The sequence below is a fragment of the Pipistrellus kuhlii genome, unplaced genomic scaffold (genome assembly GCF_014108245.1).
Source record: "Pipistrellus kuhlii isolate mPipKuh1 unplaced genomic scaffold, mPipKuh1.p scaffold_m20_p_8, whole genome shotgun sequence".
Lineage (NCBI taxonomy): Eukaryota > Metazoa > Chordata > Mammalia > Chiroptera > Vespertilionidae > Pipistrellus > Pipistrellus kuhlii.
Window position 1 is genome coordinate 48,329,902 of NW_023425584.1, and position 26,706 is coordinate 48,356,607.

Here is a 26,706-nt window from a genome sequence, read left to right on the forward strand (position 1 = left end):
TCCACACAGGTGTTTTCTGGTGCTGAGGAGACTGGTGCTGGCCCAGGCATTCGGGTTCTGAGAGGGAGGCGGTTGGGCAGAGATGATGATGAAGCCTGACTCATTCCCGCTTCTAAGGCTCTCCTCCAGGAAGGTCTGGGCAGTGTCATGTGACAGCGCTGTGTGAGATTGGAGGAGGCAGGTGGTGGGAAGTCAGACACAGTTGATTTCACCTCATTCACTTTGCCCAGGGACAGCTGTCATCACCCACCCATCACTGTAATGGAGAGTCTCCGCTTCCCTTTTCTTTACTGCTGATCAGAACCCATCTTAGTTATCAGGAAGAAAAAAAATATTTTGGCCTGTAAACATGTTGAGCAGATGACAAATTTTTTGTTAAAACTTAGAAAGTGTTATACAATAGTAGTGATAGCAAGTCAGTGGGCCTTGATACCCTGAAAAACTTTTAATAACTTGGATATCTTAACTTTAACTTCTCATTTCCTAACTATAATGTCTGTTTTGGCCCAAATTTAATCTATATCAGTAGTTCTAAATTAATTTCAAATCAAGTCAACCTCTCTATAGTCTGTTCTGCACCCAACTGTTTTATGCAGGGCACCGTGAAAGGTACTAAAGACAATAATAACAGGGAACAAGGGTGATCTCATATCTTTCCACGTGAAGTATCTGTGCATTTAGGGAGAGAACGTAGAAGAACACAGGCCTGCAGTTTGTAATCTGAAAATTCTGAAGTTGGATGTATTTCAGAATTTAGATTTTTCTTTTAAATTTAAAAAGGTAATAAGGGACATATACTGTGCAGTCTGTAACATCTCCAGTTAGGTTTGGTGTGGAATAACATTTAAAAAAAAATACATTTTTGTTGATTTCAGAGAGAGGAAGGGAGAGGGAAAGAGAGAGAGAAACATCAATGGTAAGAGAGAATCACCAGTTGACTGCCTCCTGCATGCCTCCTACTGGGGATCCAGCCCACAACCCAGGCCTGTGCCCTGAGTGGGAACCAAACCGTGATCTCCTGATTCATAGGTTGAGGCTCACCACTGATCCACACTGGCCGTGTAGAAATTACTTTCAACATGGTGAAATACAAATATTCATAATTGAGTGGGGAAAATAAAAGCTCAACCTGATGTCAGGTCAAGCATTCAGATTTTTTGATTTTGTGAATTGTGCATAAGAGATTGTCAGTTTTAAAATGTAATTAAGTGTGAAAAGGATTAACTGAGCAACGCTCAGAATAAGGGAATATCACTGTGGTGTCAGAAGGATGGTATTTTATCTGGTTTTGAAGATACAGATAGAACTTTATGTTTGCTCACTGTTGAATCTTTGGCAGCTAGACTGGCACCTGCCACCTATTTGATAAATAATGTTTGACAGATGAGTAATTTATGATGAGAAGGGAGGAGGGAATGCATTTGGTTATTGTGGGCCAGCCAGTGGTCTGCTATGATTAAAGCGAGTATTTCACACAGTACATGTGGATAGGTGAGATGGAGGCCATAATTGGTGTTTATATGTTTATGCCTTACATACTTGTTCATCTGAAGAGTTTGGACTGGATTGATGACTTACTCTTAAATGGGGATGGAAGAGAACTTAGATAATCAGAGGTTTTGGGGGAAAAAAGGTAAAAACAAACAAACAAAAAAAGATGATGTTTCGAATGGACTATGGATGTATGTGTTTCCTGTAAGGGTGCCTTAAAAATGTGTCTATCACAGTTAAAACTGTTAAGAAACCGAAATCACTCTGCGTTTTAAGAAAATGCAGACACTGACCTGCTGAATTTGGAAAGTGACAGGGAGGAAAGCAAAAGAAAATTTCAAAATCCTAATACGTGGTGATTAGAAATAGTGATCCCTTTGTCTGAGAGACGGAAATTTGAGAGAAGCCGGAGAAAACAGGCTAAATCACTGACATGACTTGGCATATTGAGCGGTTTATATTCTTTAAATAGTCTTTATTAATATCTTTTGTGTAATGTGTTTATAGATGTAAAGCATGCTCCAGTGTTCGTAGTCCATAGCATCTAAGAACAATGCAACAGAAAATCTTACACAACTTGAGTGTGCTTTACGTGCTACTTGTTAGCTTGCTTTTGTACAAAGTTTATTTAAATTTCATTAAAAAAAAAATAAAAGCTGTGCTGAGTAGCATTCATTACCCCTTGCACCTTTTATTATGCATTAGCAATTAACTCTACTTCCCTTAGGATGATGAGTTTGAACTTGATCAATTATCTGATAATAATTGCCAGTGCAAAGTGATTGTTATTGCTGAAGTAACATTTTAATTTAATTTCTCCGTGTATTTCAGGCACGTTTGTTTGACTGTAGAATATGGCTTGCTCTTTTGGCTTCTGGCACCGAGGACAGACTATTTCAGGTCTCTCAAATAGAGCAGTACTGGCCGGGAAGGGGGAATCCTCTGGCATTTTAAACGGCCGTGGCCTTCTGGCCTCCGGGAGGAGGAAGGAATGAAGCTCAGCCTTTCCTCCCGCAGCAGGCTCAGACTCTGAGTTTTGTGTTTCTTGACACATTCCCCCCCCCCCTTTTTTTCCAATTCCTGGCAGAACTGACCTGCATTTTTCTCCTCCCTTGTAGTCAGTGGGCTTTCCCCATCAGGAAGGTGCCTCTCTGCTCCTTCGGTGCTCTCCATTCTGAATAGACTTGTCTGCAGGGAAGGGGTGGCCTGTGCTCTCTGGTTCTTGGCTCTGTTGAGTAATTGAGAGAACACGTGTGGACATCACCTCTTTCCCTTCCCAGCACAACACGGGGTGTAGGCTGCTGTCTGTGATCGCAGAGGCAGCATCTAGACTGAGAGCTTTCTAATCTAGTCCAAGCTCTCCACTCAGGAGTGACTGAGCTGTGATTTGAATCCATTTCTTTAGAGTCTGTCTAGTATTTTTTTTTTTTTTTCGTCACTACAGGCAGGGAGACAAAAAGCAAGTATGGCCCTATCTGGTTTGGCTCAGTGGATAGAGTGTTGGCCTGTGGACTTGAAGGGTCCCGGGTTCGAGGGCACATAGTTGGGTTGCAGGCTTGATCCCCAATCGGGATGTGTAGGAGGCAGTCAATCAATGATTTTTCTCTCATCTTTGATGTTTATATCTCTCTCTCCCTCTCCCTTCTTCTCTGAAATCAGTAAAAATATAATTAGGAACTCATACAACTTAACAAAAGGAAAATAAATAATCCCATCAAAAAATGAGCAACAGACCTAAATAGATACTTTTTGAAAGAACAGAAGGCCAAGAGACATATGAAAACATGTTCAGAGTCACTAATCATCAGAGAGATGTAAATAAAAATGACAATGAGGTGTCATCTCACACCTGTCAAAATGGCTATTATCAAGAAATCAATAAATGATAAGTGCTGGCGAGGATGCAGAGAAAAAGGAACACGCATGCCCTGCTGGAGGGAATGCAGACTGGTGCAGCCACTGTGGGAAACAGTATGGAGTTTCCTCAAAAAACTAAAAATGGAACTTGCATTTGACACAGTGATCCCACTCCTAGGAATATATCTCAAGAAATCAAGAACACCCCTCAGAAAGGATAATATACACCCCTATGTTCATAGCAGCACAATTTACAATAGCTAAGATTTAGAAACAGCCTAAGTGCCCACCAGAGATGAGTGGATTAAACTGTGGTACATCTACACAATGGAATACTACACTGCTATACTAGTAAAAGGAAGGAACTCCTACCATTCATGCCACAGCATGGATGGACCAGGGGAGCATCATGCTAAGTGAAATAAGTCAGAGAACTATAAATATCACATGATCTCACTAATTTGTGGAATATGATGAACAACATAAACTGATGAACAAAAACATATCCAGAGTCAGAGAAGTATTGATCAGACCGTCAAATCTCAGAGGGAAGGCAGGGGAGGGTGGGGATTAGGGGGAGAGATCAACCAGAGGACTTGTATGCATGCATATAAGCAATGGACACAGACACCAGGGCGGCATGGCATGAGCAGGGGTGGGGGGGGTGGGAGGAGCAATGGGGCGGGGGGAGACAAGGACACACGTAATACTTTAATACAGAATTTAAAAAAAAGAGTATACTCCCATGGGCAAATGTCATGGTCTGTTTGGTGCATTTTTTCTTTGTTTTGAAAACTTTGGAGATTAGAGGCGTCATCTCCTCATCAGCCCGGTGTGTTCAGCATGCATAGTGCAGAGAATAAACACACAGGCAGAAATCTAGAACTCTTGGGAGAAATAAATAAGTCACATGTTCTGGAAGTCATTATTTTCTGATGGAGTAGAGAAAGTGGTGCAATGAACTCCCATTTTTGTTGTTGCTAAGACTCGGTGACTTACAGGATTTTGCTGCAATTGCTTCATCTATCCCTTTCCCCTTCTTAAAGTGTATCTAACACAGGTCCCTCCTTTCAGTATATAACCTAAAAAATATAAACTATTTTTTGACATAACCTTAATGCCACTCACAATTTTCCTGATTGCCTCCCAAAGTCCTTTTACAATTGGTTTATTCTAATCAGCATCAAAACAAGGTTATGTGTTCAACATACTTAACGTTTGACAGTAACTTTTCTTGCCTTTCTTTCATGCCTGCTGTGCTCAGGGATACTTTGCTCGCAGGTCTCTACAGAGAGAAAATGCAGCGAAGTGGTTTGTTTAGATGTAGAGTATGAGTGATGCTTATTTAAAAATTCAGAGTTTCTCATCGGACAATGCATTTAACAGCTCTGAACAACAAAACCAGCTCTGCCACAGTTTTAAATGCATTTCTGTGGTCTTCAAAAATCATCCAAATAGTGATTTTTTTTTGCTGAGTATTAATCGGCACTCTATTAGTTTTATTTATATATTTAAATTTTTATATATTTTTTTATTGATTTGAGAGAGAGAGGAAGGGAGAGGGAAAGATAGAAACATCAGTGAGAGAGAACCGTCAATTGGCTGCCTCCTGCTCGCTCCCTCTGGGGGTCGAGCCTGAAACCCCCAGCATGGGCCGACCTGGATGGAGCCGGCTGTCTTGTTACAGGACGACACTCAACCAACTGAGCCCCAGTGGCTGAGGCAGCACCATATTGTTCATATAAGGCTGAAGTTTTAAAGAAGAAAATGTCAAGAAAAAGTACACATAATAAACATGAAAGTTGTATATTTTACACACTATATTGGTATACATGAGTAGTGCTTAACTAATTTCATTGACATGAATTCATTCCATTTTGACCACATGAAACGTTGTTTATGACATGATTTTCCAACCATAACTTATGAATACCAAGCTGCTCAACAAGTTAGTAAACACTTGGGTTTTGTAAAACGTTATTTTTATACTCAACAGGAATGCTGTTAATGTGAGTTAGCAAAGATTCTGAAAGCAACTGTTTGTTGACAGATTTTAAGACATGACAGTCTCGTATTTCGTTAACGTTTTGTCTCTTCCAATAGGTATAAATGACCAAGGATTGTACAGAGTTGTGGGGGTGAGTTCAAAGGTCCAGAGACTTCTCAGTTTGTTGATGGGTATGCCTCTTTTCTAATCATTTTCCATGCATGATTTGTTTATGTTCATTGACGTCACGAATTAATGTTTCATAGTCACGTCCAGCATCCTTGTGAATCCATTCTCTGCTGCTGCCTAGCTTAGTTTTCTCCCAGTTGAATCTCAGAAGTAGTGTTTGCATCAGCACAGATGACCCACTTCCCCTTGACTTACTAAAAACTGCAAGAAAAGAAAAGCATGCAGCTCATGGGTGAATGTCTTCTGCTTCCATCACACAGGAAAGTAGCAGCCAGGCCTCTGTGTGGCTTCCGCATTGGCTGTCGAGAGTCCTGACAGTCCATGTGATTGGACAAGACCTTGGGGAAGTGCTTATTTTTATGGAGCTTTCCAAACTGTCCTTTGACAGCAAGAGTCTGGCTCTCAGAGGTCCATTTGTATTCACAGGGACTTGTTTGTAGTTTGCACCAGGCTCACCTCCAGAACCATGTTCTCTGGCATCACAGACCAAAGGAAGCCAGAAGATGAATGCATTTTATCACCCCAGACATTATTGGGATGACTTTTAAAGCGCTTTTCCATTGCACACAGCTGACAGGGCAGAGCCACCTATAACATGCCCGCTTCTCTGCCCACCCCAGAGCAGACTGCCTCTGGAGGAGTGATGCTAGCTCATGGAGCTTGAGGGCCTGCATGTCATTAGGACCTTGCTAAATATTAATTAATGTGATATCTCTCTTTAATTAATTCACAGTGCCCTCAGGTGTACCTTCCATGCATTTAAACCTATCTGCATCTCAAAGCATTGTAGCAAAGACTCATTTTTAGGAAGCAGAAACCAAGATGAATAAAATCATTAATTGAGATGTCACAGATAGGATTGCTTGTTTGGCTGTAGTGGAATGAAGGATTTAATAAACAACAACCCCGTTTTTTTTAAGCTATTAACCACAGGTAGAGTTTCCTGTCATCAGGTGGAGACCTTGTTAGAATACATCCCCTCCCATAAGCTGCTTTATTTTCTGCCTCCCTGGTTTAACTTGGGTTGCCCTTTTGGCAGTCAGATTTTCCCTTTTGCCATTAGCGGTCTCCAAATTAAATAGGCTCAGGTTGCCAGTGGTTCAGTAGCAGCTGGAAGAGTTTAATGGGGACTATAGCATCTGCTTTTAGTTCATTTTAAAATTAGAAACACTTTCCTCATTTCCAAGATGGTGTTATGATGATTAGAAGTGGAAGGCTGCTGCTATCAGAAGGGGGGCTTTTGGCCGACGGGCGCACCCTGTGGCAGTCAGTGGGTCCTGAGGATCCTGCCACTGCTTTTATTCTGTTCATATTCAGGGCCAGTTCCAGCAGGGCGCCTCTGTGGCCACCCTCAAGGGTTAAATTGCTCCCTCCCCCCCAATTTGTCTGTCTGTTTTTAATCTCACAAAACCCCATGTGATTGTATCCTTGAACTCGAAGGGTAGTTTCTTTGCTCCTGGGAAATGTCTCATTGACAGCCCTTCACTTGCAAGGTGTTTTAAAATAATCGAAGCCCTCAAAAACTCATGACCTGGAAAACTATTTTTGATTTCCGAGAGACTCAGAATAGAGAAGCCCAGGACCCAAGTGTGACAGCCTCATTTATGTGGCTGGCAAAGAAAGACCGTGTTTTCAGTGGTAAACAGAGGAAGTTAGAAAATTGATGTGAGGGAAAGATACTGGCTTGTTGCTTTTGTATTAAGTATCAATTCATTTAGAGGGGCTATGAGATATAAATTATTCTACTTAATCTGTAATTCCTGGTATAAGTTTAAGATTGTCAGTCAGAAATTTTGGATTTTTATTAGCATTAATATTTTATTATTAGTTTCTCACCAACTCAAACATTAGCTCTTAACAAAATAGATTTACTTTCCTAATACATTTACTATTTCTTTAAGATATGTCTTTCATTCTGGTTAAGTGTTCAGATTCAAATAAATACTTCTACCCCCCCTCCCCCAAAAAAGGATTTTAAAGTTTCTCAACAGCCGTGTATAGAACTAATTCTTAGACATTCCTTCTCTCCAACTTCCCCATCTCTATACATTATTTTAAGATTATATATTTTAGTGAAAAAGAAATTGGCTGAATCTGCCAGATGTTTAACATTGCACTTTTAAACCAATCAATATTTCCTCCCTCTAGATAATTACTTCTGATAAGTTTGTTCATTTGTAGTACTGTGCACTTATTTTTTTAAATGACTATTCCTCCAGGTAATGTTTATTCCAAATTTGAATTTTTCAAAGCACCTTTTGTTTGTGATGCATTTTTCTATGTACAAATGAAAATTGATATAATTTTTAAGTATCTGAGAAAAAGTTTCAAGTCATTTTATACTTTTTGAGAAGAAATGTGATTTACTTAGTTTTCTAGTTCTTAAAGGTAATTCTTTGGTATTATTTTTCTATTATTGCCATTTTTACATACATTTTTTTTGTACTGTTTAAAATATTTTGAGTATTCCTTAAATACTCATATGTAAAAGTTTGGCTGTTTTTGAAAGAAAGGATGTCTGCTCAAATCTTGCAAGTTTTCTTCACTTGTTCCCCCTTTTCAATATGTTTCCCCCTTCACATTTAATATTAAAAGAGAAAAAAAATGTTTCTATTATTCTTTCTTCCCTTCCCCCTCTCCTCCTGCTTTCTCCCCACCCCCCCTTCCCCTCTTTCCCCATCCCATCTTCTCTCTTGTCTGCCCGTGTGAAATATAATGGCAGTTGACAATAGAAAGTCAGCAGTGCCCTTCCAGGCCTGGGCACAGAGGGTAGTGGTCTCCAGCAGCCACCCCTAGTTTTCCCTGGACCAAGCTTCTTAAGTTCCCAAGAGAAGATGCTCAGGTGAACAATTTGCCTGCCTTCCCTTTACAGATGATCTTCCTTCTCTTCCCTTTGGCTCCAACAGAGGGCGCACTTGGTCTCAAAAAAGTTTTGGTTTTTTTTGTTGGTTTGCTTTTTAGAGAGAGCAGTTGGGAAAGGCAGGGAGAAGTATCAGATGAGGTGTCTTTGGGTGAGTCATTTTTTTAGTAAGTGGGGTGAGAATATAACAGATGAATTACAATAGTTATGGGTAGTTTAGAACTGAGAAGAGTTAGAATTTCACGTGTTCTGCCTTTTTCCCCACTTGGAATGAAAATACCAGAGCAGGGGGGAACTTGTGAGAAAACGTGATAGTAGCTTGTGTGTGTTGGTGAATGTGGTGGTGATTTCTACATAAGTCTAATTTGCAAAAAAAGATTGGATAATTTTAAGTTTAGACAGAGAAACATAGAAACATAGAAAACAAGTAAAACTAATTTAAAAATTAGTTTAAAAATTTTTTTTAAAACTGCTTTTAAAATATTAGCTTCTTTGTAGAACAACTTTTTCATATAGATTGGCGAAAAAGTAAACTAGTAGCTGGGAAAAAAAATCATTTTCAAAATTCACTCTCAACTATGCTTCTTAAGTACTTTAAAATGAGACCCCAGGCAGTGCCAACACTTACATTTAGGTTGGGCTGGAAATTTCCTGTTTTTTAAAAAATTGACCACTTGTTAGTTATAAAATTATGAAACATAATCCAAATAAAAAGCCAACTGTTTGGATCTGTGCTTGTTAATTTAAATGTTTAAGTAGTCCACCAGGTGGTTACCTTGGTCAGAAAGGAAGCAAAATGTTTACATTATTTACAACAGGACGTATATTCCCATGGCACAGTCCAATGCATTTCAAGTTTGAATCCCAAATAAATTAACACATTTATCTAGTCCCAGGGCATCTACTGATGGTAAAAAAAAAAACACCAAAAAACAAAACAAAACAAAAAACACACACAAAACAAAACAAAACAAAAAAACCACACACAAAAACTGCTATGAGTGATTGAGTTATTCGAAACCAGTAACATTTAATGGAGGATCAATACTGTAGACACAATGTAGTTATTAGCTCCTGAGTTATAATGTAATAGTTATTAACAGCTACGTTTTGTTCCATGAATCCAAAGATGTGTTGTTGTTTTTTCATTGAAAAAAATATGATTCTCAAAATATAGATATTAATTTGGTAGAAAGCTGAAAATAAAAGGTTTCATTCAGAAGCCTTTCCTTCAGAAGGTTTTAAAAAGGGTGATTTTCTGGGAGCAAGTTGATTGAATATGTTATCTGACTTGTATGTTAAAATGAGATTTAAATAATTGATGTAATGAGAGAGAGAATATTCAGTTACTGAAGTAATTGGTTGGCGCAGCCTTTAGAACAGAATTATTTAGTCCCAGTTATAAAGGATTGCGTCTTTAATCAGACTGCCTAATTTCATTTCTTGAATGTACCTGTGGCTTGTCTGACAAGCTCAGTAACAAATGAGTCCTGAATGGTAGGAACTGATCAAAATGTAATCAGTGTCAGTTGCCATTGTTGTAGTTTATTGCATGCCGCTGTCAGTTGCTGTAATCAAGAACTGCTGAAGCGCTTTAAAAAGTCTCCAGACTTTTGAGTAATTGACTTCATATGTCCGCTGTTATGGCTGTGAAATAACCATCACTTCCTGTTTTACTTGATTTTCAAAAAGTTCGAGAATAACATTGAGTTGTCATCCACCCTTCCTCACACCCAAGCCTCAGATGTTTTAGGTGGCATGGATGACATCATAGGGTGGTCCCATTTTGACAGGTTTTTCTTTTTAGTGCTTTTAAAGAGGAAATACTAACATGATGTCACCTTCCCTGGATAGACAAGTGCAGTGTAAGGGAGGAAAAGAAAGGAAGAGTTTTTTTGTCTTAGTTGAAACGTCACTCTGGAGTGAGGGAGAGTCCCCTCCATGCATCTCCTCTTTCTCCTTTGTGTGACGGGAGTGCAGAAAGGCAGACATGCTTATAGTGGTTGTTTGAGACCATGCATTATAACCCGTCTGCTCCTCCCTCCTTCGGAGGTCAGTATTGCCATCGACTGCTGACTGCTGATACTTGTAGTGATTCAGTGTTGGCAATTACCTAGTCATTGAATAACATGTTTAAATATGTCACATCTCTGATTTGCTCTGATGCTCTCTGAGAGTTTTTACATGACCTCCTTCCTGCAGGTGAGGGCCTCAAGTTCAGATGGGTTTGGAACTGATGTGTGTGCAGTGGGGTTTCCTCAGAGATTGCAGCCTGGGTTTGTGATCCCAATGCTGCACTCTGCCCCGTGGCCATGCCACATGAGCCATGGTAGCCCAGCCTTACCAAGACCAGAGATCCCATCCAGCTCCGGGAGCCGGCCTTCCCCACCATCCAGGACTGACTGTCTCCTCTTCAGAATGCACTGCCTCCCTTCCCTCCTCCTCTTCCCCTCCCTTCCTCCCTCCTTCCCTCCTTCCCTTCTTTTCTCTTTTCTCCTCTTCCTCCTCTCTCTCCTCTCTCCTCCTTCCCCTCTCTCTCTCCTCTCTCTCTCTCTCTCTCTCTCTCTCTCTCTCTCTCTCTCTCTCTCTCTCCCTCCCTCCCTCCCTCCCTCCCTCCCTCCCTCCCTCCCTCCCTCTCTCTCTCTCTCTCTCTCTCTCTCTCTCTCTCTCTCTTAAAGCCTCATGTCTTCTTTGAGCTTATTAGCTATTTGAAAGGCCATTTGGAAGAACACATCATTAACACATTTGTAGGACAAAGAAAACTAGTTTAATTTTAGAGTGAACGTCAGAAGTGTCACACAGGGGGTTCCAATAAATGTTTCCTGGATGAGTGTATCAATTCTAATATTAATGTGAACGATTATCGACAAATGACTGTTGAGGTTTGTGTGTCGTCATACTTCTATTTTGACTGATCACGTATTAATTTTCAGAAATGTGATATGATGAGTACATATCTTAGACATGTGGGGCCAAACTCATCCTTTCCTCCCACTGACTTTGCTATTCTAATACCGTGTTTCCCCAAAAATAAGACATCCTCCGAAAATAAGACCTAGCACATGGAAAGATAAGACATCCCCTGAAAATAAGGCCTAGCACAACTTTGGGAGAAAAAATTAATATAAGACACTGTCTTATTTTCGGGGAAACAGGGTAGTCATCTTGCCATTAACAACACTGCCTGTTTCCTGTCCTAACGCAGTGTGACAGCAACAGTGCCACCTGAACAACTGATAGTGTACAGACACTGCAAATGCCCCATTCTCTGAGCCCGTGGTCAGCAAACTGCAGCTTGTGAGCCACATGGCGACTCTTTGGCCCCTTGAGTGTGGCTCTTCCACAAAATACCACGGCCTGGGCGAGTCTATTTTGAAGAAGTTTAAGTTTAAAAAATTTGGCTCTCAAAAGAAATTTCAATCGTTGTACTGTTGATATTTAGCTCTGTTGACTGATGAGTTTGCCGACCACTGCTCTAAGCCATGGCTACTGAGTAACAGCTTGAATAATGAAAATAATATTGATCATATAATAATAGCTATCCATGCTTTGCAGTAGTCACTATTGAAATGCTATACTATGTCGAGCTCCTTTCTACTCTCAGCCCAATCCCGATTCTCTTATTTTGATCTCCACGACAGATTTTCTGAAGTGTTAGAAATGTCTAATAATAGGTCATAGCTTTTACAATATTATAAGAAATGGTATATAATGTTTTTATAGGAAACCACAGAATTAATTACTTGTGGTTTGGCCGCTTATAAATGAAAGCTTTGTGAGCCAGTCAAGAGGGCCTTTGAATGTTCAAAGTTTTAATTATTTTTTTCTTTTTTGCTTGCTCACTAGATGTAAAAACCTGCAATGAGTTGGACCTGGAGAATTCCAGTGAGTGGGAAGTGAAGACAATAACGAGTGCCCTGAAGCAGTATTTGAGGTAAGCTCCTCTGAGGACCAGGAGGGAAGCAGGGAGGATATGGACATCCGATGCTGACTCTGCACAGACATCTTAATAGTCAAGTTAAACCTTATCAAAAGGAGAACAGTGTGAGGTAGCTAATAATATCCCACAAAGTGAGTTAAGTAGGGGAACTTCAGGTAGGTAAATTGCAACAGAAGGAGGGAGCAGACTGAGGTACAGAAGTAGATGTCTATTATAAATGTGAGCTTTAGGATGTAAATACTATGAAACAATGGGGGAAGAATGCTATTTATTTCATTCACTGAATTTTTTTTTCAGATAAAATGAATTTTTTAAAGCTTAAATTTAAATCATTTGATCTTAAAGGTTGAAATGATAAATGCAGAGCCATTTGAAAAGATGTTTACTTATTGAGGTTTTAAGATAAACTTCAATTTTCCATTTATTATAGAAAATATTTAGGACTAGAATTAGAAAAAGGTTCATCATCTATAAGTCATTAAACTTTCTCTAAAAAAGAAAGGAGTTTAATGATTAAAAAATTTGAGGTTTGATAAAAAGCAAATAACTTAAAAAGCTTGAAGTTAAATAAAAAATAAATACTTAAGTAGTAAAAAAAGAAGTGAATAAGCCAATGGGGAAATAATCCTGGCAGCTGCCCCGCTAGTGTGGCTCAGCTTTGATGCATGAACCGGGAGATTTGAGAGTTGGGTCCAGATCATGCCTGGGTTGTGGGCTTGATCCCTAGTAGGAGATTTGTAGGAGGCAGTGGATTGATGATCTTCTCTCATCATAGATATTTATATATCTCTCTCTTTATCTCTTCCTTTCTGAAATCAATAAAAATATAATTCTAAAAAATCCTGGAGTCAGTTCTTAGCTGTGGTCCTGTTGAGGAGGTTGATTTTTCTTTGGCAACCATGACAGCTCCCACAGGGTCAGTTCTGTCCAACATCTAGGCTTTTTTTTCAGGTAAATATTGTTTGCATTCCAGTGAGCACATTAGAATCAACTTATTACATATTTCGTATTTATAGAAAATTTACATATTTTTAAAAATTCAAATATATAAAAGCAGAGAGATTTCGTATAATGGATCCTCATGGCCCCATTATCTTGCCTTCTTCAGTTATCCACATGTTGCACCCATAAACACTTAAACATATATATCAAAAAAGATAAGGACTTTTAAAAAAGACCATGTCCTAGCTGGTTTGGCTCAGTGGATAGAGTGTTGGTCTGCAGACTGAAGGGTCCCAGGTTCAATTCTGGTTAAGGGCACATACTTGGGTTGCGGACTCAATCACCAGTAGGGGGCATACAGGAGGCAGCAGATCAGTGATTTTCATCATTGTTATCTCTTTCTTCACTCTCTCTTCCTCTTTGAAATCAATAAAAATATATTAAAAAAAAAAGGCCATATAGAAAAGACAAGAGGAATATAATTATTACATCTAACAAAATTAATATCATCAAGTACTTAGTCTTTGTTAGATTTTTACTGATTTATTTTTAAAGTATTTTTATGTATATTTTTAATAAGTATAGGATGTAAACAGTGCCAACACATTTTACTTGGTTGATATGTGAGAAGAAGTGGGGAGATGAGAGAGAGAGAGAGAGAGAGAGAGAGAGAGAGAGAGAGAGAGAGAGAGAGAGAGAGAGAGAGAACATTGAAACATCAATTTGTTGTTTCATTCATTGGTTGATTCTTGTACGTGTCCTGACCAGAAATCAAACCCACAACCTTGGTGTGTGGGGATGACACTCTAATCAGCTGAGCTGCTTGGCCAGAGCTGGTTGATGTGTTATAAATTGCTTTTAATCTTCACATTCTCTTCCCTCTGCACCCCGCCCCAGCATGTTTTTGTTGGTGAGCCTGGGTCATATTTTTAAAGAGAGTTTTCTGTGTTTTTTTAGTTATGGCTGTATTTTGTGTCCTTATGGTGTCATTTAACATGTTTCCCTAGCCGTCATATTTCCTGTAAAATATTAGTTAAATCTATAGACTGCATTAGATTCAGGTAAAGGTTATTTATTGCAAAAACATTTACATACTGTAAGAATGCATCATAGTGGTGCTATATTCTTTATGTTGTTGTTTTTTTTTTGCATCAGAAGGTTTATGTTGCCTGGCTATTCTACTTTTTAATGAAATTAAAATATATCAATAGGTTCTGGTGTTCAATATTTTTGAATATTTTATTTAAGCCAGATGTTTTTAGTCACTTTTACATTTTTTCTTCAACAATGAAATACATTATTATTATCCCTAGTCTATAGAAGGACACAGGTTATGTCTAATTTGCCATTAATGGTGCTTGACAAGTGTAGACGAGGATTACAGTAAAAATGAGTCTTGTTGGCCTGGGATTAGAATGTAAGCTTCCTGAAGACAGTCATCTTATGTTTCATGCTCATTGCAGAATTCCCAGCATCTAGAGCTGTAACTGTCAGTCAAATATGAGAGCAGCAGTTTTCAGCTGGGGATGATTTTGTCTTCCCCCTCCCCCCCAAAGGGGATATTTGGCAATATCTGGAGACATTCTTCGTTGTCACCATTGCATGAGAAGGGGAGGGGTTGCTATTGGCATGTGATGAGTCAAGGCCAGAGATGAGCTGCTAAACCTCCTACAATGCAGGAGACAGCCCATCCTTTCCCCCAGATGGCCAACATACCAGTAGTGCTGAGGTTGGGAGAGCCTCTGTTAGGTGCTTGACCGAAAGAAGGGGAGAGGGATATGAGCATAGAAAGAATTGGCATGTTACTGACTAGCAAAGGGAGCTGCCACTCTAGGGGGAAGCTTTAAACTCATTTGACTGTTTAGTAAACTCGTGCAGCGTACAGGTAAGGGGTTGACCAAGGTGATTCAGTTATTGGTGGGATAACTAAAGACAAAAATCCAGTTCTTTTGCAGTGAATGGCATGTGTTCCCGCTGCTCCACATAGTTCTTTTTTTAACGGCTTGTGTAAGGAATTAGTTTGAATGGTTCTTGACACTCACTGTAGCTTGTTCCTTATGGCCCTGGTCCTGTGTTGCATTCTCTGCCTTTCTCTCTCATCACGTTGCTGCATCCTGTCAGATTCCACTTTGAAGCAGACATCACTTACAGGGAAACATTACGAGACGCTACATGTGTCCTACTACTTCCCTCCTAACAATCCCCACGTTCTGCGTGAACGTGATGAAGCGATGAACGTGAACTGGCAGGTGCCTGGGAATGTTTGAGAGGTTGCCGATCTTTCCCCCCGTGTGATGGTTAGCAACTGCAAGTGCCGTCATGAGGATTTGACACTTTTTCTGGCGATGTGCCAGAGGTACCTCATTTTGACTACCCAGTTGTGGCCTAAGCAAATGTTTTTCTTTCAGCACAGGGAGTAATAAATACATTGTGATGGTCAAGAGCGTGGGCACTGGAGCCAGCCTGCCTGGGCTGGAATCCCAGCTGGCACATGTGCCTGGCACAGAGCTGCAGATAGCTTTTCTCACTGTTGCCCTTGAATTTGCTGCAAGTAACCCTGCCACCTTATGGGATTGGGGGGTTGGAGGTTGTGAAAGGGAAGTAACCAAACCCCAAAATGGCAAACTAAAACAAGAAGTAAAACCACCTCCCAGGGTCTGGAAGAAAAAAAAAGATGTACAGTGGACATGCATATTGTGTTTCCCTCTTTCTTCTGACTTGAGGCAACTTTTGCTTACATTTTAGTGCTTAGAGAGGCAGAATTCCAGCCCTCTGACTGATTTTCACTTTCAGCAATGTGTTCATTGCAACAGTTTCTCATGTGAGGGGACCAATGAGCTGTTTTGTGATGCTTTTAGTAAAATGATTTTACCTAGAGGAAACTTTTAAAAGCCTGCAAATTGGAATGGGACTTTAGGGGAAGAATTTGCCAGCATTGGTTGATATTATGATTTATTGTCCCAGACAGATTGCAACGGGGTGCAAAGAGATGTAGCTCAGAAACACGTTGGGTTGGAAAACTGAGGGATGTTGTGACTAAGGATAACACATTTTGTATGGGGAACTTGTCATTTGTACTAACAGTATTGAGTGTTTGCTTTTAAAAATCCTCACCTGAGGATTTTTAGAAAGGAGAGGGAAAGAAAGAGGGAGGGAAAGAGGGAAGGAGAGAGGGAGAAGGAGAGAGAGACATGGAAGTGAGAGAGTAACATTGATCTCTAATGCTTTTTATGCTTCATTGCCTAGCAGACATATGGCGATGATGTAAGAAGCTTGTAGAAGCTGTTCAGATACATTCACTTTTATTGAAAATGAAATTCCTTTGATGTTTTTTCTAAGTGTTCTTATTTTTCCCACTTTTCTTTTCAGCACTCTTTAACTTTCAGTCTTTGCCCAGTAACAGTTTTCCTTCTTTGCTTCATCTTACTTGTCCTCATTTTGAAACAAAAACCCCAATAAGTTTACTTCTCTCTCTTTATCTAGGCTGTGGTATAATTGATCTTATTTTTCTTCTTTAAATGATAGTGTAGGGCAGTGGTCACCACCAGTGGTCCGTGAAGTTCGAAAGGTTGGCGACCACTGGTGTAGGGGGTGAAGGGGAGGAAGAGAGTAAATAAGAAAACAGTTTTCATCAGTACTTCGGTTTCAAAGTCTACAGTGTCAATGCGGGCATGCCTCTGTGTGTGTGTGTGTGTGTGTGTGTGTGTGTGTTTGTCTACTATACCATTATAAATTGTGAATATATATATATTTTTATATATAAATATTTATATATGCTTTATATATAAATATATATGTTTTATATATATATATATAAAAAATGTATGTTTACATCTGTTTTGTTTGTAAACAGTTTTACTAAAGTATAATTGGCATACAGTAAACCACAATTTATAATGTACATTTGGATAAGTTTGATGTGTATGTATCTGTGAAGTCATCACCATAATAAAAATAGGGGCTCTCTCATAACCCTCAGTTTCCTTATACCTCTTTGAAATCCCTCGCTCTCACACCACTCTTCTTCCTTCCTTTATTCCAGAAAGCAAGCTTGGTCTGCTTTCATCACTATATAAAAAACGTTGTATTTGCTATAATTTCACATAAATGGAATATTATCATATAGTTCCATTTTTTCCCCTTTTAAATCTTCTTTCACTCAGCAGAAATTCACTTATGTGAATTATGTTGTAGCATAATTCATTCCTTTTTGTTGGTAATTAGTCTTCTATTGTATGGGTATCCACATTTTTTAAAAATTTATTGACCTGTTGATGAATACTTGGGTTGTAGCTTTTGGCTATTAAAAATGCAGCTACTAAAAACAGTAGAAATCTTTGAGGGAACATAGGTTTTCATTTCTCATGGGTAAGTCCGAATGTCTGTAACATTAAGTTGTATGGTTGGTGTACCTTTAACTGTTTGGTGAACTGACAAACTTGTTCCCAAAGTGGTTGTGCTTGTCTACCTTTCCACCAACAACGAGGAAGAGTCTCATTTTCTCTACATACTTGCCAGCTCTTGAAATGGCCAGTCTTCTGAATTTTAGCTCTTTTACCAGGGCCGTGGTGGCATCTCATTTTGCTTTTCAATTGATGCTTCCGTAATGACTAATGGTATCAAACATTTTCATGTGCTTTTTTGCTATTTACATGTATTCTTGGGTGTCTGTGTCTTTCACACAATTAAAAAAAAAAGGGTTATTTATCCTCTTATGTGTTTTGGTCATTGTTTATATTATTTTTGAATATAAATCCTTTCTCACATAAAATGTCTTTTCCAGCCTATGGCTTTTTAAATGTCTTCTCCAGCCTATGGCTTGTCTTTTTATTCTTTTTAAGATCATATTTTAAATGGTTTTTAATTTTAATGAATTTCAATTTATCCATTTTTCTTTTTTGTGATGTATCAATAAATCTGGCTAATTCAAAAGTGACACAGTTTTTCTATTTTCTTTCTTTCTTTTCTTTTTTTTTTTAGGTTTTCTATTTTCTTCTAGAAGTTTTATAGTTTTATGTTTTATACTTAGATCTGTGGTCTATTTTGAGTTAATTTTTGTGAAGATATGGGGTGTGGATCTAACTTCACTTTTGAATATGGATGTCCAGTTGTTCCAGGACCATTTGTTGGAACAATTACCTCCTTCTTCCCTGAATTGCCTATTGAGATGATGATAGAGTTTTTCTTTTTGTGGATAAATGATTTCTAATTCCATTTTTATTGTTTTTCTTTTTCTAGAATGGTTAGTTGCATTGATTTTGTTTTAATATTAAGGCAGTTAAATTTTTGTTATAAGCTCATGATGTATTATCCTTTTATTTATCTTTGTGAATTTGAGTTGCTAATATTTTATTTAGAGTAGTTTAATCTATATTCATTATATTCACTATATTCATTATTTTGGAACTTAGGTTATTCTTATTTTAAAGAATGAGTTAATATTACTCCCTCTTATATTTTATGGGAGAATTTGTATATAATTGGTGTTTCCTAGAATTCACCAGTGAAGTTATCTGGGTCTAGAGTTTTCTTTCTGGCAAATTTTAAAGTACAAATTGAGTTTCTCAAAGAGATGTGGGAGTACTTAGGAACCTTGGGAGTTTGTGTCTTTCAAGACATTTGTCCATTTCATCCAAGTTGTTGAATTTGTGTAACAAATTCATTTAGGAGTGTCATTTAGGTAAAGGATGTACCAACTAGATGAAATTGGTTCATAACTTTGTTCAAATCTTCTGTATTTTAACTGATTTTCTGTCTCCTTGTCCTATCAGTTATTGAGACAGAGAGGTATTTAAATCTTGGCTATGGTTGTGGATTTGTCTGTTTCTCCTTGTAGTCTCGTCAGTTTGCTTCATGTATTTTGAAGCTCCTGTTATTAGATCATTAACATTTAGAATTCTTATGTCTTATTGATTAATTGACCTCTTTATCAATATGAAATTATCTTTGTTCCTGGCATTTTTCTTGGCTTTTGAATACGTTTTCAATTTTTTTTGAGTGTGTGTATCTTTGATGTTTTCTTTAAACATTTGAGGTGGAATTTTTGGATTACATGATTTAAATATTTTAAAGATTCTTAACATCTTGCCAGATTGCCCTCCAGAAACTGTACAGATTTATACTTGTTCTCAAAGTGTGTATAGAGTTCAGAGATCTGGTCTTTTTAAAATTTAGATTTGTATAATGGTAGAACTATAGCATTGTGTTGACCACAGGATAAAATATACTGCCATTTATGCAATCTTTTTTTGTAGAAAATTAAAATGGTGTGGGTATATTTTAATAATTATAATTTATTTTTAAAAATATGTTTTTATTGATTTTAGAGAGAGAAGGAGGGAGAAGGACAGAGAGATAGAAACACCGATGACAGAGAAACATTGCTTGGCTGCTTCCTGCACATCCCTTGCTGGGGCTTGAGTCCATAGCCCAGGCATGTGCCCTGACCAGTCCAGTGACCTCTTGGTTCATGGGTTGACACTCAGCCACTGAGCCACACTGGCTGGACTGGCGTGGATATTTTTCAAGTTGTCTTCAATTTCACTTCTTAGCTATGTTTTATTGTTTCATGGGCATAAACCAAAAATGGATATCATATTTTTATAATAGGGATATATAAGAGGAAAAGATTGATTTCTTTGTTTAACCTTTTCCATATATATTTTGTGGCATTTTCAATTAATATATTAGAGATGATTTACAAAATTATGTGCCCATTTGATTGATTAGAAGGTTTGACTTTAAATAACTTGAGTCGAAGTAAGTTTTATATATAAAATATTGTAAAGATACTAACCAAGATTAAATATGAAATACTATGTGCTTCAGTCTGATAGGAATTCATGGGTGCTTAAGCTTTGATAGTGCCCCGTGCAGATAGCCTTTAATAAAGTAATCTACTGATTTATGTATATTTTGATATGTAAAAGTGTTCCCTAGGGAAGTTCTACACATTACTAAGAAATACACAACATACTTAATATCCTCTATTAAAGAATGAACACAACAAGCGGTGACCAATGTGGATTTGTTTGGTAATCCTGCGCTGTCCTTTTCCCACAGGAGTCTTCCGGAGCCTCTTATGACCTATGAATTACATGGGGATTTCATTGTTCCAGCCAGTAAGTATTACGTAGAGGTACGATGATGCAGTGTTGTGGTTGGTAGTGTGTATAAGCTGTAATTTCCACATGAACATTGAACTTCATTACTGTAACTAGTGTTTAAAAATAGAAATCACTTTTGAATATCTTGGGTTTCTTTTCTCTTTTAAAAGGTGAAAAAAAGGGACAATTAGTAAATTCATTCATTCATATGTATTCATTGCCTACTGTACCATAGTCCTTGGTAGATGCTGAGTATGTAGAGCCATGAAAGAAGTTCTGCCTCAGGAATCAATTCTCTGGCAAATATTGATGCATACACACCTTCCACTATAGGTAAACAATATAATAATGGCATAGCACAGTGCTATGGGAACATATATGTATTTAATTTACAGAAGGTTAGGGAGATGAGGAGATTTGGAGAGATTAATAGTTTGGAAATGGCTTCACTTAGATATTTAGATGGAAATTAAAGGCAGAAAGAATATTTTGAGATAATGCCAGAAACCCACATAGTATTTAATAGAGAATTAATTATATGTGACAAAATGGTAAAAAGGTCCAGAGTTGGTAGAATTTTAATTTGTGATGAAATTTTGGGCGAGTTATACTTATTTGAAGTGTTCTTGTTTTCTGTTTTATTATCATACACCTCAGTTTTTAAATTCGACACATGGTGTTCAATCCTTACAGTCTTCTGAAATACACTGGTGTTAGGTATTTCATAATTAAGGAAATGAAGGTGGAGAGATGTTAAGTAATTTGCCAGATTATAGGGATCTTTAAATTCAAAGCCCAGGCTCCACTGGCTGAAAGCTGCAGTTTGGTTTTCACAGGTGCACCGACAGTAGCTATAATTGTATTTTCATTTACTTTTTTTCTCTCCCCATCTTGGATGTATTCCATACTTCAATCTGCGGTTGGAAAACTTGGAGCAGTCCCTTTGAGGCCTGTGTCACTGCTGCCCGAGCATTGCTTTCAATGTTGCCTTTTTATGAGGTCTTTGCTCAGGCCCACGTGAAGGTGTTTAGTATGCTGCAGGAAGAAGCCATGTACAGGCCTGGTTAAGACTATCATGGAAAATAGGCTTTCAGAAAAGGGGGAAAGTATGGTTCTATTCACTTTTGTTTTCATGTGGGAAGAGGATTTTTTTTTTTTTTTTTTAAGAGAATTTGTGTGATCAAGGAAGTGGGGGAAAGTTTTCTTGGCAGAAACTCAAGCAAATGCTTAGTTGTTTTGATTTCTTCCCTGTGGCATTTTTGGCACACAGGGGAAAGAGAAATTAAACTCTACTCGGAGGACCATTGTTTCGTGTTGTGCGCCTTGGGGACTGGAAAAAGCAGAAGCGTGCCAGTTTTAATCTGGGATCCTTTGAGAATTGGAGAAAGATAAAGTGATTATGGAATAAGTTTTAAGTCACCACACGGGAGTATCATTATTATTACTATCAGGCCTTGTAACCGAAGCCAGCGTGTTTGAAACCCTAATGTCAGTGCATTTTACCAGATGAAGGCCCCCTAAGAAGAGGGATTTGCAATTGGTCGTGAAGTCATTGGTAGTGGGGATGAGCTGGAAGCCTTTGTTGAGGGTACCCTTCAACAAAGTGGTAGAGGAGATTGTATAAATACAAAAGGTATCACCACCCACGAGGCCAGAACCTTGTGTGTTTTGCTTCCTGACTTGTGGGATGCTGTTACGGAGCCTTAACCATTTGAGTAGCAGGCCTGTTCCAAAGAAAAACTGTGGCTCCTGTAGTTATTGGCACGTATTTGCACCTACGTGGAGTTGCGGTTGGAACGGACCCGTAGTTACCATAGTTAATGAGAAAAAGTACATCTATGAACCAGGTGTGTTTTAGAGGCCAACATTTCTAATTTTTTATTTGAGTTTTGTGAGTTCCGTTCTCTGTACTCACTTTTCCTCTCAGGAGCAGGTCCTCTAATCTCTTGCATATGTACTTCCAAGTATGGAATAAAACAGCTACAGAAATCAGGTGGCCAAAATTAGTCTCCCTTTTTGAATATTGTTGGAAAATTAGGATTGCGCTTAGGGCTCTCGTTGTCCGTTACCAATGTCAGAGATGACCCTGTTGTGCTGAAGTGTCTGTTAGCTGAGCTCACTGCTAAAATTACCAAGCATCACAAGACTTCGTTACCGCCTCTCACCCCAGCATGGAAACAGAGTTTTGATGCTTTTCACGTGTGGTAGTTTCCATCTGTTCACGGCGTTGAGATAGTCTCTTCTCCTACCCTCCCTGCTGAGAGCTCTGAAGGTTGCTCTTGGTTCTTCCATTTCCTGTTGTCCGTCCGTTTCTTTCCCGTAGAGTTTTGCTGAGAACCTGTGAGTTAATTTCTGAAGTGCATGATACAAATATGAATTTTGTTGGTTTTCACCACAGGAGGCAAACATTTTTATTTTTTTATTTTTCCATTCTTAAGAAATACTAACTTACTGTTCAGTGTTGAATGCTTCGGGGAATTAAATATTTTTATTCTTAGAAATAATTAAGAGCATTAACTAAACCCTCTCAGCTATGAGAGTTAACTAAATTTGCTGAAAGGAACTAGAAAGCATCTGTCTAGAAAAACCACTCCTGTGTTTCTCTTCCCATCACACACACACACACACACACACACTACTTCTAACAATCCCAATCACCAAAGGTGTGGGCTCCCCGCCCCAAGCAGTGCTGGGGCACCAGTAGAATGTCCTGCAGTTCAGTTTCGTTCTGATTCTTTCTACCTAGAATTAGCATCAGATCCCACAAGTTAAGGACTTAGTCCCACAAGACTGCCACCGCTTTGGACACTAGTTGGAAGCCTCTGGTTGCCCCCAGTAATTCCGGGTTCTCATAACCCCCCCTTTGATCTGTAATGTTATGGAAAGGTTTATAGAACTCAGGGTAACACGTCTTAGGTTAACAGCTTATAACATAAACCATAAAGGATAACGGTGAACAGCTAGGTAAAATAGGAGGTTTAGAGGTACTGTGGTATAGAAGCTGTCCCTGTGTAGTGAGTGGGGTGTTCCACTGCTCCAGCATGTGGAATGTCCATGCACTAGAATGCTCTTCCAGTCCTGCACTTTGGGGATTTTTATGGAAGCTTTATCATGAAGGTAATATGGATTATTAACTATTTCAGGCCCAGTTGCCTCTCTGGAGAATGGGGGATAGAACTAAAAAATCTGAGCTTCTAATCATGGCTAGATCTTTCTGGTGATCAGTCCCCATTGAAAGGCCCACCCAAAGTTACCTCATTAGAACAAAAGAAATTTCTTATCCAGGAAATTCCAAGGGAATTAGGAGCTTGGTGTCAGACATCCTATCACTCAATAAATTATGGATGGAGGTCCTAGGAGCTCAGTATCAGAATCTGGGGTCAAAGACTATTAATATTAGAAAAAAGATGATCTAAGCACCTCCATTTACAAGGAACTTGAGGACGGACAGATATATGTATGTATATATATGTATATATATATATATATATATATGTATGTATATATGTCACCCATCTTTTTGAGAGGATATAATGGACTTTTAGTGTAGAAATTTATAAGATGTAAACACAGTTTACTTGGTGTACAGAGGAATACAAAAGATTGTACCTACCAGGGGAAGGCTGTTACTGCATGGTGATCATTACCTTTGAGAATGTTGTAGTCCATGGCCTGTGTCTCAGCCTCTTAGACTTGGATTTCTTGATATGTTGTATTGATAAGAGTTGGACCCATGCTTCCGGGTTGGACTCAACGTTAGACTTAGTTTGAAGATGATAGCTGAAGCCTAGATGCCTGCGAAGGCATCACACAAGGAATCTCAGTCCCCCAAACCAGAATCCTTGTGTTGTTAGGTTCACTGGTCATGCTACGTAGGAAGCAAAATTATATTCATGTGATGAAAAAGATAACAATTATAGGCTCCAGGGCACTGGTGTTGGCCTACCCAGAATGTTCTGTTTTTGTTGGTAAACAGACAAAATCTCATGTTCTTGGTGGGGAAGGAGTTGGAAATTAAAGGAATCGAATGCTTATTGACATCAAGTTATCTTAGCCTGGTGTAGTCATTTCTGAGTCAATAGGAGCTTCCACAGAAGAACTGGGATTCTTGGTGACTGTTGAGTGAAGATACCCCTTGTCCCTTGGGAAGTGCTCATCCTTTTCTAAAATTACAGTACTATTGATTTATGGCATTTAAATATTAACATCACTGAACATTTATCTGCCCCTGTATCTCTGATATGCTCCAGTAAGCTATGATCATATCTTTTCCAGTCTCCATTAGTTGGCACAGTTCGTATCATAAGCAGATAGATGTGAAGTGTTGAGGATGCTAATTTATAGTTACACAATTAAACATACTTTTGCTATTACAGTAAACTCCCAATTCCTTGGCATATGTTAGGAATTTGGTGTTATGGTTAATTCAGTATCCTAGATTTTTTTTAAAAAAGTTACACTTTTTCTTTTGTTAATTGAAAACGTAAGATAATTTAGTTTAGAAAACTTTTGAGTACCATAAGCTAGTATGTTGAATCTACATGGAAATGCCCATTGATAGATTAATATAATAATATAAAGAACTGGAGAAAAAGGTAGAGTTACTTTGAAAGCATTGTCTCAAAAATTCTATTTGGAAGAAGGAGGAAAATACAGACTTGGATACACTTCCTTGATGACAGTCATTTCCATGCCTGCCTGTCTCACCGTACCTGATTAAAACAAATCCAGGGTGTGTTGTAAAGCAGTCACGTTCTGAGACACTGGAGCGTGGATGGGAGAATTGATGAGAGGAGGAAGAGGGTTAAACGTCAACATACGTTGTCGGGGGATGAAATTCAACCCATAAGAGCAAAGAGTTTTATTAGCTGACATGTTATTTGCATCTCATTGTGGGCAGGACACAGTGACTAGACCCCTTCCAGTGAGCGAGGAGCACACTGTGAGTGCAGTGTGCCAGGGACGGGCTGGACTGGCTGTTCCTCATGTCAGCGGGGAAAGGCAGGAACTGCAGCCTCCTTGAAAGCCCCCACCAGGGAGGCGGGGACATTCAGAATAGGGAAGAGAGGTGGATTTTCTTTTCCTTTGAAAGGTGGCAAAACATGTTTAAATTCTCTGAAGATGTTGAACCGAAGAGATATTGCATGTGTTGACTTTCAGGAGTATGTTTGATTCCAAAGACACTACTAACTGTTCTTTCTCCTTTTTAAAGAAAGTGGGAGTCCAGAATCTCGTGCTAACGCTATCCATTTCTTGGTGCATAAACTGCCAGAGAAAAATAAAGAGATGTTGGACATCTTGGTGAAACACTTAACAAAGTAAGCCTTTTTTTCCTTCCTAACGTTCTGCGCGGGTGTTGTGGGGGGGTTCTTGCATTTGTAACGGTCAGAATTGGGGCTGTCTACACAATACCAGAGACCACACCTGGAAGGGCAGGCTGGACATCTGACTCCTTGTGTGTGCTTTGGACAAGACTGCTGAAACATGATGCTTTCATGAAGTCTTGTAATTATTTGCTTAACATCACTGCCAGCAACTTGGGGTTTGATTTGAAATAAGGGAAAAGAATATTATACACTTCCTGTACACTGATTCTGGAAATGTGATTATATGTCTGTTAGCAAATTTAGCCTGCTTTCACTCCTACCTAACTCTGAGTTTGAACATGCCCTTGAAGATTATTTAATTGAGGAATAGGTAGTTATTTCATAGGATCCATTCTATTCTTTTATTTTAAAAAAATGTATTTTATTGATTTTTTTACAGAGTGGAAGGGAGAGAGAGAGTTAGAAACATCGATGAGAGAGAAACATCAATCAGCTGCCTCCTTCACCCCCCCCACTGGGGATGTGCCCGCAACCAAGGCACATGCTCTTGACAGGAATTAAACCCGGGACCCTTCAGTCCGCAGGCTATCACTCTGTCCACTGACCCAGTAGAGAAGTTAGCCCTTTCTTTAAATATATAACTCCTTGATCTCTATTTTTGAGGGGAGAGGAAACTAAGGACATTATGTTTTAGAACCCTTGTTTTATATAGAAAGGAAATGAAGGCCAGAGGATATTATGACCTGTGAAGAGTACTAGTACTAGTATAGCCATTTATTCATTTGGTCAACAAATAGTTGTTAGTGAATGCCTTTTTTTAATTTTTTATTAATCCTCACCTGAAGATATTTTTCCATTGATTTTTTAGAGAAACTGGAAAGTGGGGGCCGGGAAGAAACAGAGAGCGAGAGAAAGAGAAACATCAGTGTGAGAGAGACACATTGATTGGTTGCCTCCTGCTGCTGCCCCTAGCATACAACCGAGGTACGTGCCCTTGACTGGAATTG

The 26,706-nt window shown here is 38.8% G+C and overlaps 1 protein-coding gene across 4 annotated transcripts in view; it reads left to right on the forward strand.

Annotated features, from left to right (window-relative positions):
- The window catches only part of ARHGAP10 (Rho GTPase activating protein 10), a 237,501-nt gene that overhangs the window by 137,946 nt on the left and 72,849 nt on the right, over positions 1 to 26,706 (forward strand). For 3 of the 4 annotated variants that reach the window (XM_045576261.1, XM_036424950.2, XM_045576258.1), the window contains 4 exons: positions 5,452 to 5,526; positions 12,231 to 12,318; positions 20,329 to 20,387; positions 25,585 to 25,690. In XM_045576261.1, the coding sequence (XP_045432217.1) occupies positions 5,452 to 5,526; positions 12,231 to 12,318; positions 20,329 to 20,387; positions 25,585 to 25,690 (328 nt within the window). The remainder of the gene's footprint in view (positions 1 to 5,451; positions 5,527 to 12,230; positions 12,319 to 20,328; positions 20,388 to 25,584; positions 25,691 to 26,706) is intronic. The other variant, XM_045576259.1, reaches the window with a different exon arrangement.